Source organism: Cygnus atratus, chromosome Z (assembly GCF_013377495.2).
Source record: "Cygnus atratus isolate AKBS03 ecotype Queensland, Australia chromosome Z, CAtr_DNAZoo_HiC_assembly, whole genome shotgun sequence".
In the NCBI taxonomy this organism is placed as follows: domain Eukaryota; kingdom Metazoa; phylum Chordata; class Aves; order Anseriformes; family Anatidae; genus Cygnus; species Cygnus atratus.
This window is the reverse complement of record NC_066396.1, coordinates 65,133,875-65,150,038: the sequence shown is the minus strand read 5'-3', so window position 1 is coordinate 65,150,038 and position 16,164 is coordinate 65,133,875. Positions and strand designations below refer to the sequence as shown.

Here is a 16,164-nt window from a genome sequence, read left to right as displayed (position 1 = left end):
TGGCCACCCCTCTGTTGATGCAGTTGGCCTTCTGGGCTGCAAGCACGCACTGCTGGCTCATGTTGAGCTTTTCATCCACCAGAACCCCCAGGTTCTTCTCTGCAGGGCTGCTCTCAATGAGTTCTTCTCCCAGTCTGTGCTTATGTTTGGGATTGCCCCAACCCAGGTGCAGCACCTCGCACTTGGACTTCTTGAACCTCATTAGGTTCACATGGGCCCACTTGTCTGACTTGTCCAGGTCCCTTTGGATGGCATCCCTTCCTTCTGGTGTATCGACTGCACCATTCAGCTTGGTGTCACCTGCAAACTTGCTGAGGGTGCACTCGATCCCACTGTCTGAGTTGTTGATAAAGATATTAAACAGTACAGGTCCCAAGACAGACCTGAGGGACAGCACTTGTCACCAGCTTCACCCTAGACAAAGAGCCAGTGACTGCAGCCCTCTGGATGCAGACATCCAGCCAATTCCTTGTCCACTGAACGGTCCACCCTTCAAATCTCTCTTTCTCAAATTTGGAGACGAGGATGTCATGTGGGACTGTGTCAATGACTGCAGAATTTCAAGTAGATGACATTGATTGGTCATCCCTTGTTGACTGAGGCAGTCACTCCATCATAGAAGGCCACCAGACTGGTCAGGCGCGATTTGCCCTTGATGAAGCTGTGCTGGCTGTCTCAGATCACCTCCATGTCTTGCATGTGCCGTGATATTGCTTCCAGGAGGATCTGTTCCATGGTCTTCCCAGCCACAGAGGTGGTGTTCACTGGTCCATAGTTCCCTAGGTCCTCCTTTCTACCCTTCTTAAAAAAATTTTTTTTGAACTATATCCATACTGCTTGAATTTAAGAGAAATTTAGCTTTTTGTCAGGAACAGTGGATTTTTATTGCTTTAATATTTCATATTTTGTAAATATAAATATGAAATCTTAATAGTGATTCAGATACATCAAAAGTTGTTTTTTCAGCCTTGAGAAGAGATGAATGAGAGGGGATTTTATCAATGTTTACAAATATCTTAAGTGTGGGAGACAGTGGGATTTGGCCAACCTCTTTTCAGTGGTTTGTGGGGACAGGACAAGGGGAAATGGCCAAAAAATTGATCACAGGAAGTTCCACACCAACATGAGAAAGAACTTCTTCACAGTGAGGGTGGCGGAGCACTGGGACAGGCTGCCCAGGGAGGTTGTGGAGTCTCCTTCTCTGGAGATATTCAAGGCCCATCTGGACGCCTGCCTGGGCAGCCTGCTCTAGGGAACCTGCTTTGGCAGGGGGGTTGGACCTGATGATCTCTCAAGGTCCCTTCCAACCCCTACAATTCTGTGATTCTGTGATTTTAAAAAAGCACTTTCATAAGTCAGTATAAAGTCCCTGTCTCTTCAAAGTGTTCATCATTGTGAAGGCAATGTCCAGCCATGATGGAATTTTACAGCAAAAGGTTCTAGAGATTTTTCTGTTTGTACCACCTTTTACTAATAATTTCAATTCTGTTCCTCTTATTGTGAGAGAAGCAAGACCAGAACATCTCTATCAATTTTTCTTTAATACTGTCTATTTTGAAATACATTTTGGGGGGTAGACAGTGTAAGTAGCGTAAAGTAGTAAGTTGAAAATGAGTGTAGCAAGTTGAAAATCACTTTGATTTTGTTTTCAACAAAAATCAATTCAAATACATAAAAAGATTTTCATATCTCAAATTCTGTTCTATAATATATAATGTTTAGTTTGGGAGTCTTTCCTTATATCTTTCAAAATGTTTCATAACAAAATACTTTTACATAATATGTATGAATGGAAAAGTACTGGTGCTGTTTCACCAGGACAAAAATAAACAAAGTGAAGGCAAAAGGTGAGTCTTTACAAATCTGTAGTTCAGTCCAGCTCTAAGTATGGCTAGTCAGGAATGTCTTGTCTTCTGTTTAGACCTCAGACACATTTTTAAACTGTTGGTTGTTCTTCCTCTGTTTATGGAAGCAGTTTGATTTTTAAATGAAATCTGAATTCACTTGAACTTGGGTTTGGGTAGCAGGGGAATGCACTCTGTTTTCAAGAATGTTTTTTGCTGAACTAATTTCTAAAATTTAAATCAATGTAATGAATGTACTGTATATGAAAACTGATCAGGTAACACAATCTTTATAATGTCTTCCATCTTTCTGACAGGTTGTGAAGATGAGAAAAGATGTGAAGAAAGTCCGAGTCCTGACTATTCGCAGACTAACCAGACACATCGGGAAACTGAAGTTGAAAAGGTCAGTTTTAAATATCAGTGTTCTTGTTTGTGTATTTATAAATGAGGCAGTATCTGAAATGTCTTCCAAAACAACAAGGAGAAACATTTATTACATAGGAAACTTAAGGCACTCTGATGCATATGTTCTATTAGTCTTATTTTCTTTATTTTAGATAGAATCAAAATACCAACTAAAAAGTAGTTTTGTAAAGTAGAATTGGGATAAAATTTGTTAAACAGATTTAGCATATTGAAAGTTAATCCCAACGCAACCTTTTACAGTACTTTTGAAAGCATCAAACCTGATCTTTGAGGTTATTCTACTGTTGAACATAAGTCGTCCGGTATTTTCTCACTGCAGTTGTCTGCAAGATTTTATGTAAAAAAAATGTAGTATGTATTGTTATATAAATAATACTTATTTTGTAATACTTCATAGCAATTAATATTTAATAATGAAAACAATATTTGTAGATTGTTTTTAAAGATAAGTGACCCAAAGTGACTGGTGATGTTTCTCACTGGAGACAGCATTAGTCTGTTACTGTGTTCAAAGTATAAATTGAACATACTATTCTCCCACAAACTTAGCAAATTGTGCAAAATAAGAAACAGGCCCAATGAACGTTTATATTTAAGTACTAAAGATCTTAAAATGTAATTGTATTTGAGATAGCAGTGTCTCCTATTTATTATTGTTTGGAATTGTAATTACTATCTCCTAATAAATAACATTTGTCTTTCTGATTATTTTGCTAAATTTTGTGGTTTTTCCTCTGTTCTGAACAGTAGAAGCATTATAATATGTTCAACTCTGCTAAAATTTTTATTTATTGGAAAGGGAATGTAAATTATGCTCATTCTTGTGATATTTTTAGTTTGCTACTTAGTATCACCATATTGGAAGAAAAAAGTGAAGAAAAGCCAGATTATTTAATAAAGACAGACTTCATTTACAGGGGTTCAGAAGACCTCAAATTAAAGAACCAAAAACGAGTTGAGAGATTAATAGAAGAAATCCATGCTATGAAGGTAATACCATATTTAGATATTTAAATATTAAAAGTAATTAATTTTAGCAATAAAAAGCTTTGTTTTCTAGGACTGCATTACTGAAACTTACCTGAAATATTTCCAAAGTCAGCTTGGCCATTACTGTAACACAGATGGAAAATTATGAACATTTCCATATTTCTGTGTTTGTTTGGTGCATCTGTCAAGGTGTTAGACAATTTGGATCTTAAGCTTGCCAAACTAAACTTGAATCTGTTTAGAAATGAATCGTGCTTAAAGTTTTTACTGAGACAGTTAAAGTGCAGGAATTAAATTTCTCATGCCACTTAGAAGTGCAAATGGTGTTTTATGTGCCTGACCATAGTATCATTGTTGTCAATTTTCGTAGCTTTAAATGTGATGCCAGTAGCATACTACTTTCATCTGTAAAGTTCTGTAGTAGTTTTTGAAATTGTAGCTGCAAGGGACTGGTAGTGCTTGATTCAGGCCTTTTTCATCTTCCAGCTTGCTGTCCGTTGCTGTTTTGGTATCTTATAACTTGATAATGTTCTGTACTACTTATATCTCAATTTTAGCAGGTAATGCTAACATTTTTTTGTGTTGACAGGAGGTATATACTCTACTCGTGAGGTATGAGCACAAGAGTATAGGCCAAGAAGGCTGTTTTCATATTAAATGACAGGGGTTTAGTTAGATGGTTTGTTTTGTTTTGTTTTGTTTTCCCTGATAACAGAAACGATTGCCCGTACCTATTTAGTTATTTTTCATCTTGGTCTTCAAAAAAGCTGTTAAATGGAAAGACTTCATTGACCATTAAGAATTGCTTTGTGCCAGATTTGTCAGGTGGAATTGAAGAGATTTTTGGCATAGTATTTGAAAAACAAGAGAGTCTCCACAAATAAATAAAGGGGGAAAGGAAATGGTTATCACTGTACTATAGTGTTAAGCAGTAGTCAAGCGACAGAAGTGTTTGCTTTGTCTGCATACTGCTTTTACTTCCAGCATTGGCTCATGCAGACATCTTAAAGGCTGCCTGTATTTCGAATTGTACTGACCATGTACGTTAGAGATATTTCTGTTGGTGTAAGCTTTTTTGGTGTAAGTCTGCTTTTTTCACCGTACACCTGCAGTGAACAACAGTAGTTAGACTTATCCCACCTAATTCTAGGTAGTTTGCAATGTCAGTTAAAAAGCCTCAGTGCCTTCTGGTTTCCGTATCATAAATGGGTACAGAAATATCTCCAGAAAGAATCAGTTGTGGAATGGACTGAATTACCTTCCTGGACTGCCTGTCCATTTCCCTGAAGACAGAGTCTAGGGTAACCAGGCTTGTAAACAGAGGTGCCTTGAGATAAAAGGCTGATTCTGTTATTAGTACTGTGAAATACTGCTTTGAGAAAGACCTTTCATTGTGAGGTTGTTGTTTGGTCAAGCAGAGAATGAGCCATGTGGAATTAAGGGAGAACCTCAGTTGTCAGTAGTGATTCATTAATGCTACATAAGTTTCCTGAGTGCAGGACTTGTAAGTGCTTGAAGACTGATTGTTGAGGGAGGGTAGATTTGTAAGTTGGAGAGCTGAAGGCAAACAAAGCTTGCTTTGAAATAGTTTATAGAGAGGGAGGAGACTTCCAAGTGAGCAGCCGAGAAGGAGGAAAAGCTTTCCCACTTCCCAGGCAAACAGCTATTAAATGATCTCAGTTGTCTGAAATCATGCTGTTAGGGGTCGTTATTGTGTTAAAAGTGTCCATATTATATTTGTAATATTTTAATAGCAAAAAAGGTTGTTTCTCCTGGATGTTTTTGTTGTTGTTTGGTTTGGTTTTTCATCTATTAAAAAGAATAAGTAGACACTTATGGCTCTAGAGTACGTTTGTTTCTTAGATGAAATAAAGATTATTGTTCTTTTCTTATGAATCACAGCCTAAAAGGCACTAGTTGTTTACATATTTTTTCACCACTTCTGATTTCTAGACTGAGATCATTTCAGAGTTGGCATAGAAATTTTCCTCATTCACCATGGTGGAGAAACAAGACAGCTTTCACATAAATCATTGAAATTCTCTGACACAGTGTGAGTTTCTATACCAGTGAAACATCACACCCAGCAACCTTTCTTTTAAGTTACTGATCCTATGATCAATGTTTTCGTAAAGAACTCTTCACATAACATGATAAAGTATTTTCTCATTTTTAGGAAAGAATAGAATAGAAATGGTTAATAAGGAACATTGATTAAAGCAGATTTGTGTTATCCAGACTAATTCAGCAGTTTTGATGTGTGGATCCCAAGCACTTGTCAGAGGAGACACAAATTCTTTTGAAACCGACTTTGTGTCCAGAAAGTAAAAAGTGGTCGTATTCGTTATAACAGAAATAGTCCACGAAATTCTACTCCTTCGTCATTTTATGTAAGAAAAATCTCTGCCTTCTCTCTTACTCAATGTTTACACTTAAGGAGTATACTGAGCTGTAAATCTAGAGAAAAAGACAAAAAAACCAACTTACTCTGGCCAAAGCGGCTTGGTGCCAGAAAGCGGATGTTACACCAGAATCTGACAGCATGTATATTTATGGATAAAAGATTCTTTGAGATGACTACTTAGAGCATATAGAACTTCTTTAGTAGTTGCAAAAGCTATGAAGGGTTTCTGAAGATTGGAAAAAAAATACATCTTTGAAAATCCCAGAGAAGGAAAATAGTACAATTTTTCTTCTGAGTTTTTCCCACAGTTGCCAAAGAGAGTACACTTTATAAATATAAATTTTTCTTCCATCAGTCAAGAAGACATCAGGAACATCTTTCCCCTCCCACATATCCAGGAGAAGAAAAAAACAAACACCAGCTTATAGCACTTTGTGGGAACTGCTGGCACAGACAGTGTGGACAGTGTCATTTGTGAAGGACTTAAGTTATGCTGATGTTCTCAGAAGGCGTAAGAGTAGAGTTCCATTTCAAAAAGAATTTGTTTCCAGCTCAGGGAAGAAAGACTGAAACACTGGGGCTTTGACACATTTGTCTGTGTTGTTAAAGTTTTTAATGCAATGACTTAAGTTTTTCTGAGGAAAAAAAAAGCTGAGGGGTTGAAATACCAGTGAGGGAGAATTTTTTGTCTTTCTAAGAATTACATTTATACATTCATCTGCCATTAAACCAATAAACCTTTTATACTGGTTCACTTACTTGGAGGAGCTGTTATCTTTCATCTGGACTATAACAATAATGAGGAAAAAAAAATTGCCCGATGGCTCATGTGTTGTTAGCAATTGCCTGCGGCTCAGGAGGACTTCTAAGAGCTACAGTTCTTTCAGAATGATATAAAAGTGAAGTTTCAATTACAAGATCCTAACTTCTCTTTCTAGCTTGGGTCTTTACTAATTACCATCTGATATTATAGGGAGAAGAATATAATTGATGTCGTTTGATAATTGTTGCTTTACCACTAACTCTTGAGGGTGCTTTTTTCCTATCTTCAAGTAGACCTAAAAAGACACTGATGTGTCTGAATTTCACTGTAAATACACAGATTCCTAGGAGTGGGACATAATTAGATACTCACTTTTAAGGTTAAATACTGCATCTATTTTTGTGTATACTTTTTAAAAATTCTACATATTCATTCATTGGCAGTACTGCATATATTGAAAATGTAAGAAATTTTGGTGCTGGGCTGCATTAAAAAAATGTTATATTGTTGTGTTATTGTTAGAATGACATTTAATTTCTAATTCTGTGTGTTTTGATTGTTAGAACTGGAGATTTAAAAGAACTTAATAGGCAAATACAAGTAATAATGTCTCAAGCATGACAACCAGATATAAACATTGTGGGAAGGGAGAGCAGTTAAAAATTCTAGCTACGTGGTTGCAGGACTGAGTTAATTGTTTGCAGGAGTTCTCAAAGCTGTTGGAATAAAACACTGTTTTTTGAGTTCTTCAGAATTTCTTTTGCCAAAACCATACAACATATTTATTTAACAATTCATGAGAGGTGGGGGGGGGGTCGAGAACAGTATGATCTTTCTAGTTTTTCAACTGTGATTTCACTTTTTTGAAAGAAGAAACTCCTGTACGTATGTACAATTTTCTTAATTTTCAGGTTTGATGATACTGCCAGAGTGGGTTAATTATCAATTGTAGAGTACTTTTTACCCTATTCATGAAGCTGTAGTATTTTTTAAGCATCTTTTGCAGAATTATGACTGATAGTCTACCAAATTATTAGCAGTGGGCAACTTACTTTGAACTGTTTAAATTTTTTTGCTGAAATTAGACCTTAATGTAACTTGATGTAGTTGCTTTACTGTGTATTTAGAACTAGCCTATACCTTACAAGGAAAACTGTTATTATGGCACCTGTTGCTATTGCAATGTTCCGTTTGGAGAATTAGTGATACATGGGCAAAAGGTTATTTGCAAAGATTGAAGGAAAAATATCTTCCAATTGTTAGAAAAGAGCAGCAGTTGATTACAACTGTTATTAAATTGCCTGTAAATGGATGCTTATGCATTCTCTATCCTGAAAATTATTCCTGGAGAAACAGAAAACTTGATACTCATAGAATCATTAAGGTTAGAAAAGACCTCCAAGATATCTGGTCCAACCATCACCCCACCAATAATAAAACCATGTCCCTAAGCACCACGTCCAACCTTTCCTTGAACACCCCCGGGGATGGTGACTCCACCACCTCCCTGGGCAACCCGTTCCAATGCTACTTTTCTGACTACTTTTTCTGAGAGGAAATATCTCCTAATTTTCAGCCTGAACCTCCCCTAGCACAACTTGAGGCCGTTCCCTCTAGTCCTATCACTAGTTCCCTGTGAGAAGAGGCCGACCTCCAGCTCCCCACACCTTCCTTTCAGGTAGTTGCAGAGAGCAATAAGGTCTCCCGTGAGCCTTCTCTTCTCCAGACTAAACAACCCCAGTTCCCTCAGCCGCTCCTCTGAGGACTTGTGTTTCAGGCCCTTCACCAGCTTTGTAGCAGCCCTTCTCCGGACACGCTCCAGGGCCTCGATGTCCTTCTTGTAGCAAGGGGCCCAAAGGTGAACACAGCACTCGAGGTGCAGCCTCACCAGGGCAGAGTACAGGGGGACGATCACCTCCCAGGTCCTGCTGGCTGCACTATTGCTGATACAAGCCAGGATGCTGTTGGCCTTGTTGGCCACCTGGGCACACTGCTGGCTCATGTTCAGGTGAGCATCGATTAGCACCCCCAGATCCCTTTCCTCTGCACAGCTTTTGAGACACTCTGCCCCAAGCCTGTAGCGCTGTATGGGGTTGTTGTGGCTAAAGTGCAGGACCCAGCACTTAGCCATGTTGGACCTCATCCCATTGGCCTCTGCCCATCGACCCATCCTTACCAGCTCCCTCTGCAGGGCCTTCCTACCCTCTGGCAGATCAACACTTCCCCTCAGTTTGGTGTTGTCTGCAAACTTACTGAGAGTGCACTCAATTCCCTCATCCAAATCATCAATAAAGATATTAAAGAGGATGGGCCCCAACACCAACCCCTGGGGAACACCACTGGTGACAGGTAACCGGCTGGATTTCACTCCATTCACCACCACTCTCTGGGACCAGCCGTCCAGCCAGTTTTTAATCCAGCAAAGAGTGTACCTGTCCAAGACATAGGCTGCCAGCTTCTCCAGGAGAATACTATGGGAGACCGTGTCAAAGGCCTTGCTGAAGTCTAGGTAGACTATGTCAACAGCCTTTCCCTCATCCACCAGGTGGGTCACCTGATCGTAGAAGGAGATGAGGTTGGTCAGGCAGGACTTGCCTTTCATGAACCCATGCTGACTGGCCCTGATGCCCGGGTTGTCCCACATATGCTGTGTGATTGCACTCAAGATGACCTGTTTGATAACCTTCACCAGCATCAAGGTCAGGCTGACAGGCCTGTAGTTCCCCGGGTCCTCCTTACAACCCTTCATATAGATGGGCGTCAAAGTTTTGTGTTTTTTCTAGTACACTTAAACCACAATATTTATTTTAAAACAATGAGTTTATTACAAGAGAAATAGGAAAAAATAAGACTTTGTTGTAATTTATTCTTTCTTAAACTTATATTTTAACAAGATATGAACAGAAGTAAAGTATGAACTCCAGTAATAGTCAAGCGTTTGAAAGCCAAATTGTTTTTTAAAGGTAGAACTTCAGCCTGAAGTTTTTATAATCTTTGGCCATGGAACAAAAATCATCCAATTTCATGAAAGTAATAGTGATGTGGATGAGAAAGGCTGGCCTAGTCAAAAAGCCTTAGTTATCCAGTCCTGAACGAAAAGCCTACGGAGCATAATAAATTTTGCATTTAGTACTGCTTTTTGAATGGAATTTTCGTGTCCTGAAATGTCAGGCTTTTTCAGAAAGCCTTTTTATTTTTTTTTATAACAGTAGTGTTTTCCTATTTAGTTAATATTTTCATCTTCTGTAGCCTTGCTCTCGGTTAATATCTCACTGTAATATTGTCTTAGCTAAGAATGAGGACTAGAGTACCTTTTTGCTGTTTTGCTTTTTGTTTCATCTCCCAGCATATGTTTCCAACAGATCTTGCATATTTTATTTCATAATAGATAGCAGACTTTCATATTAACATTACAAAATCTTTAACCTCTAAAGGTTTCTGAAAGAGTAGTGGGAAACTCTTAAACTCTAGTGTATAATCAGTTTAGGAAGGGTCCTTGTTGCTTCTCAAGGAAAAACAGAGGGGTCCAGCTTTCACAATGGCATGGGCCAGATGCCACTTTCAGACCATTGCAGGGAAGGGGCAGGGGTAGAACTTGAAGTCCTTCAGCTCTGCTTCAGTAGAGTAGTGTGAGTCCATGCTTTGGCAAGTGTCTCACTTGTTAGGAATGCATGATGTACTTCTCTGCAGTAATACAGGAAATTTGGTGCTTTGAGTGATGGATGGATCCATGTGCACATTACTTAAGGCGTACATGTGCAACATATCAGGCAATTTTAGGAAACACTGAATTTTACTCCTAGAGTTCTCAACAGCACATTCTACTTTGTCTATGGCATTGCTTGGCTCTTCTGCTTAATGTATGCCCTTGTAAGGCGGGTTATTTTTGTTATAAAAAATGAGTATTCATTTAACCGATACCTCTAGTTTTGTCATGGCTGAAATGGAAAGCTCTTTCAAGTAGAAAACACCTAACATAATGGAGAAGACATCAGCATGGATAAACAGTGAGCTTATAACTGATCCCAAACACACACACAGAAATCCACCAAAGGTGGAAGCCAGGACAGACTGCCTGGGAGAATGTAGACACACACAGATAATGTTGATGATTGCTTTCTAACACAGGTGACTGAGAATCTGATGAAAAGAGGTGCTCTGCTAGACTGGGTGTGTAGAAATAGGAAAGAACTGGTCAGGAATTTGAAGGTTAGGGTAGCCTCCTTTGCAGTGACCATGTGATGGTGGAGTTCAGGATTCTGAGAGAAGGGAACAAGGGAAAAAAAAAGCAAGATCACAACCCCAGACTTCAGGAGAACAGAAGATCCAACCCAAGCCATTCTATGATTCTTTACTCAGTATTGGTCAGACACATCAAAGTGCTTAGTTCTGTTCTGGGCTCCCCAGTACATGAAAGATACGGACATCCTGGAGCAAGTTGAGAGGAGGGCCATGAAAATGATTAATGGACTGCAGTACCAAGAAGCGGCTGGGAGAGCTGGGACTTTCAGCCTGGAGAAGAGAAGGCTCAGGGGGATCTTACTACTGTGTAAATGTACCTGGTAGAAGAAATGGTACCCACTGGCAAGAGGCAATGGGTACAAACTGAAATACAAGAAATTTGGTTTAAATTTAGGAGGAAAGTTTTTCACTGTGAGAAGTATCAAACACTAACTAGATCATGTTGCCCAAAGAGTTCGTAAAATCTCCATCCTTGGAAATACTCAAAACCGATCCGGATGTAGCCCTGAGGAATGTTTTCTGGTTGATTTACTTGAGCAGGAAGACTGGACAGCAGAGGTCCAACCTCTAGCTGGACCAGAGCTCCAGAGTTTCCCTTTCAACATCTACAATTTTGTGATTCTGTGGAGAGGGATGAGTTGGGCAACCAGGAATAAGACTGGGTGAAAAACTGTCTGGTCTGTCAAGTTCAAAGTGGTGTAATCAGTGATGGGACATTCCGACTGGTTGCTGGTTACAAGTGGTGTCCCTTAAGGAGCTATGCTAGTACTGATACTGGCTAGTGTTTTAGTAATGTCCTAAATAGCGGTATGGGGTTTACTCTCAGCAGGTTCAAGGATGGTGCCAAACTGGGGAGTGTAGATGATATGTGTAAAGGCAGGGCTGCTATTTAGGGTGTTTTGTACAGGGTAGAGGAATGAGCTCATAGAGAGGAGCCACATGTTCAAGAAAGGTAAAAACATAGTCTTGTATTTGGCATGGAATAGCTCCATGCAAAATTAGAGGCTAGGTACCAGTTGGCTAGAAAGCAGCTTTGTGGAGAATGGCCTCGGCACCCTGGTGGACAAGAAATTGAACATGACATGCAAAAGTGCCTCTGTGGCAAGGAACACTAACTGCATTGTGGGCTGCATTAGGAAGAGTGTATAGATGGCAGGTACAAGGAGAGAACTGTGTTCACTCATTAGGGAAAAAAAAAGCTAAGGGGAAACCTTACTGCTGTCTGCAACTACCTAGTACAGCCTAGGAGGTAAGCCATACTTTTCTTAGAGGTGTCCAGTGGGAGGATGGTGAGTAATAGGCTCAAGTTACAACCTGAACGTGGGATCTCAGCCACTGGAGGTGTTCAGAATTCAAGGGCTCTGAGCAGTCATCTTCTCTGGAGCTGCTTTGGGAAGAAGGTTGGACTAGATCTGGACGTCTCTTCCAGTCTACATAATTGTATGATTATGCAGTCCTAAGTAGGAGGTATTTTAAAGTTAGGAGCAGTAAAACTGTAAAAGTACAGTGAAGTATTCTAGCTTTTGTTGGGCGTGAAAACTGTGTCATTCTGTCAGCTGTTCTTCTTCCTCATTAAAAATATCTTTGGGAATAAGTAAATAGAGTTGCTTGCTTATGCACACAAATAACCGTGCTATACCGTACATTTACCTTCCAAAGAGTGTGTGGAAGAGCATTATAATCAATATTGAATACAAGCAGGTAGACCAAGTGCTTGCGAATATGCTGTATGCAGTACTACTGTACCTGCACATGTCTAGACAATGGTATTTGATACTGCTTTAATGGATAAACTGGCAGACTTTCTGTTCTGTCCCAGTTTGTACTATTGAACTGGTATTACCAGCAAGTCGACCTCTTTTGGAGAAGGGGTAAACAAATGGCCTTTTTCCATTCAAAAATGGCAGAGAGATTTGTATGGCAGTCAGTGTCTCATGACTGGAGATTGGGAAGCAACCATCACGTATTTCTGTATTGAATATTTTATATGACTATTGAAGTATCTTGGGCATTGGTTTAGAATGTAAAAGTGTTGTTTGCTGTAACTTGAAAGAGACAAAACCCAAACCTTTACTTATGCAGTGTGTTCTCTCTCCAGCTTATCTCTCTGACTGTCATGATATGTGGTTGAATGTGCTTACTGATACTCTTTATTTTCTTCTAATTACGAAGTTCCATGGATTCCTCTTCTTTGATATTCTTCTGGAGATAGTTCCTCAGTAAGTTATTGAGCATTCAAAAGTGTACAACTTTCTGACATTAAACAAATCCCTTTACAAAAGAACTTTTTTCCTTCTCTTTCTGAAATTAAGAAACACTATAATGATAGTAGAATACTGAGCAAGGTGTTATAGCAAGAGTGTTGGTCTCTTTTCTCGGGTGACAAGTGATAGGGCATGATCTCGAGTTGTGCCAGAGAGGTTTAGATTGGATATGAGGACAAACTTCTTCACAGAGAGAGTGGTCAAGCATTGGAATGGGTTGCCCAGGGGTGGAGTTCCCATCCCTGGAGGTATGTAAGGGATATGCGAATCATAGGACTAAAGGTGATGGTTTAGTGATGAGACTTGGTAGGTCTGGGTGATGGTTGGATTTGAAGATCTTGAAGCGCTTCTACTCAAATGATTGTGTGATTCTATGTATTTATGCTTGTCCTGAGAAGCAAATGATAACAACACCGTTTTTTTTTTTTTTAATCAAAACATATGTTTTGATTAAAAACATGGCTGAGGTGGAGTAAAAGTATAGAGAAGAGTGATGAGTTGAATGACTGTTGGGATTCCTGTTTCCCAGTGTTAATGGGGCTTGAGGCTTGGCTCTTGATATTCCTGATAACTGAGAATATGAAGAAGGAAGACTTTGTAAGGAGACTACTTAACCATGACTCCTCAGTAGTACCCACTTTTCCTGAAATATTACTACCTACCCCCTTTTCCTGATGTGATCCTTAAAACAGCAAGAAGGTAGGTTGGTATACTCGCAAACTTTGTTCTGTTCTTAAACTTTATGGCATTTCATATTATTTTCAGCGATACATTACTTCATGTTTATGCTACAATGACAAATCTCATGTTTAAGAGAACTGCTTTCCCAAGTCAGTCTAGAAATAGCTGTTGTGTTTTACTTTCAGGATGGCAAGGTATCTTAACTAAGTAAACTTAACAATTTTAATGGGGAAAACTTATATGGTGGTTGTTGGGTTTTTGTGGTAATGGTGGTGTTTTTTTTGTTTGTTTTTTTTTCTGGATGGCAAGCATAAACAAATACTTAGAGTTAAAAAAAAAAAGAAAAGAAAAATGTGGGGGAAAAGGGTTATACTGTACAATTTCAAGCTGGGATGAGAAAACAAATGACAACCATTCCTACTGTTTTATTGCATTATGATAACAGAAGTAATGATTTTTTTACATCGAATACTGCTTTGGACTGCATAAAAAGATGGTCTGTATTTCTTAAATGTAAAAGACAGTAAATATGTCACGAACTTCATTTTCAAGCCTTTGCCATTGACGAGATACTTAAACAGAAGCAGTTATGTGCTTTTATTCTTATGCACACTAGATTCTTAGTTACAAAGTGAAAACAGATCACAAATGCAAGCATTTTGTAGGATTTGAGACAACTTAAGGAAAATATTAAAGTAAGTTCTAAATAAAGGTTGTCAACTATCTTAAAAATATGGCTTGCAGATGAAGCTTTTTCCTCAAGTCTTGTGTAAGAATTTTACTTTTTTTTTTTCCATAAGGATGCAAAATAAGCTATTTTCACTTTTTAAAAAATATGGCTTGCAGATGAGACTCCATCTTCTTTCTGAGTCCTGCATAGGTAATTTTATTGCTTGTTTTAGTAAAGATGCAACCTTTGCAGTAGTACAAAAAACAAATTAATGCAACCCATATGACTTAATTTATATGAAAATTGAGCAGTGACAGCAAACCAAAACACTTAGTTACTGTTACTCAAAATAACTACAGAAGTGTCAGTGTGTTCCTGTGCTCATTGTGAAAATATGTCTGCATATTCCAAATGTATATTTCTTTTGTTGTTAATTTCTTCCATCATCTCATGTATTTCACTGTAGCTCACTACCTTGGGCCTTTTTGTTATGCTTTTCCATAACTCGTCTGCATCTGAGAAAAGAAAGTCTGTAAGCACTGCATATGTTTTCTTTACATTTTGGCCATCCCATGCTGCGGTGTACTGATGGTCACCAAATATGATGGTCGTTACGAGAGGACCATCTGTAAGGCAGTTCTAGTCAATCTCTTGCTGTATACCAGTCTGTCTTTGTAGTTTAATTGATTTTGGAGCACCTAAGAAGAATGTCTCCAGTAAACAGTGAGTCTGCATAGTCAATGTGGTGGAGCTGTACTAGACTGGTTCAGTCCCCTTAATCAGCTGTCCTTTTTGGGACTCCTATCTCTTCGAGAATTTTAAAACAGAAATTATATGTTTTATTCTTCACAGCTGAAAAATATTATTTTTTTTCTTGAATAATGCAGTAAAAGTTTTATTCTCTTTTCCTCGTAATCGGTGGAATGAGGGGGTAGTGTGAGGAAGGGAGGAGGGTAGAAATTGGAGACCTACTGTAAATCTCTTTATAGTCACTTGGAAACTAATTAATTCAGAATGGTGACTGCAGCTGCTATGACTCTTTATTCTAATTGATTGCTTTTGTGTGTAAAACCTTATTTCCCCCACGGCTGCCTCCTGCTTACAAAGAATATGTATAAAGTCTGTTCTGGGAATGTAATACTAATGTAAACATGACTTCAGTGTTGGACAGACTCATTGGCACTTTTATTAAACAATGCATTTAGTGAACATGTGGGTGAGTAGGATGAGGCAGAATAATTGTACCTTTAGAAAATGAAAGTAATGCCCTGCAAATCAATGGGAGTTCTTTGAAGAAATCAATAGATACAGTGGATATTGCCCAGTGAGTCAATATCGAGTCTTAATTTCCAAACAGCCCTTGACCCTCTTTCACCAAAGCCTGTGTTTAAAAATGAAAGAAAAGAAAAAGGAAGAGAAGGGAAAGGGAAAGGGAAAGGGAAAGGGAAAGGAAAGGAAAGGAAAGGAAAGGAAAGGAAAGGAAAGGAAAGGAAAGGAAAGGAAAGGAAAGGAAAGGAAAGGAAAGGAAAGGAAAGGAAAGGAAAGGAAAGGAAAGGAAAGGAAAGGAAAGCTTCTGATCGATACAAGTATTCTTATTTTTATAACAGAGTTAAGGCATAGTAACAAGAAGACAGGAATGTATGGCTAGCTATCATGGTGTTGGAATGTTAGCAGTGAAGTTTTATGGGGATCAGTGCTAGAAATGATTCAGAAAAAGAGAATGAATTTGACAGAGCTTGATGATCCAAAATTCCCGGATATTAAAGATACTAACACTAAAACACTGCAGAACAATACCATAAAAGTGAGCAACTAAGCAATAAAATGACAAATAAATCCAGTACCAATAAATGCAAAATAATGCACATGGTATTGGT

At 38.6% G+C, this 16,164-nt stretch overlaps 1 protein-coding gene across 3 annotated transcripts in view; it reads left to right on the top strand.

Annotated features, from left to right (window-relative positions):
• SRFBP1 (serum response factor binding protein 1) overlaps positions 1-16,164 on the top strand; it is a 77,316-nt gene that overhangs the window by 27,049 nt on the left and 34,103 nt on the right. For all 3 annotated transcript variants that reach the window (XM_035567014.2, XM_035567017.2, XM_035567015.2), the window contains exons 2-3: positions 2,162-2,250; positions 3,191-3,263. In XM_035567014.2, the coding sequence (XP_035422907.1) occupies positions 2,162-2,250; positions 3,191-3,263 (162 nt within the window). The remainder of the gene's footprint in view (positions 1-2,161; positions 2,251-3,190; positions 3,264-16,164) is intronic.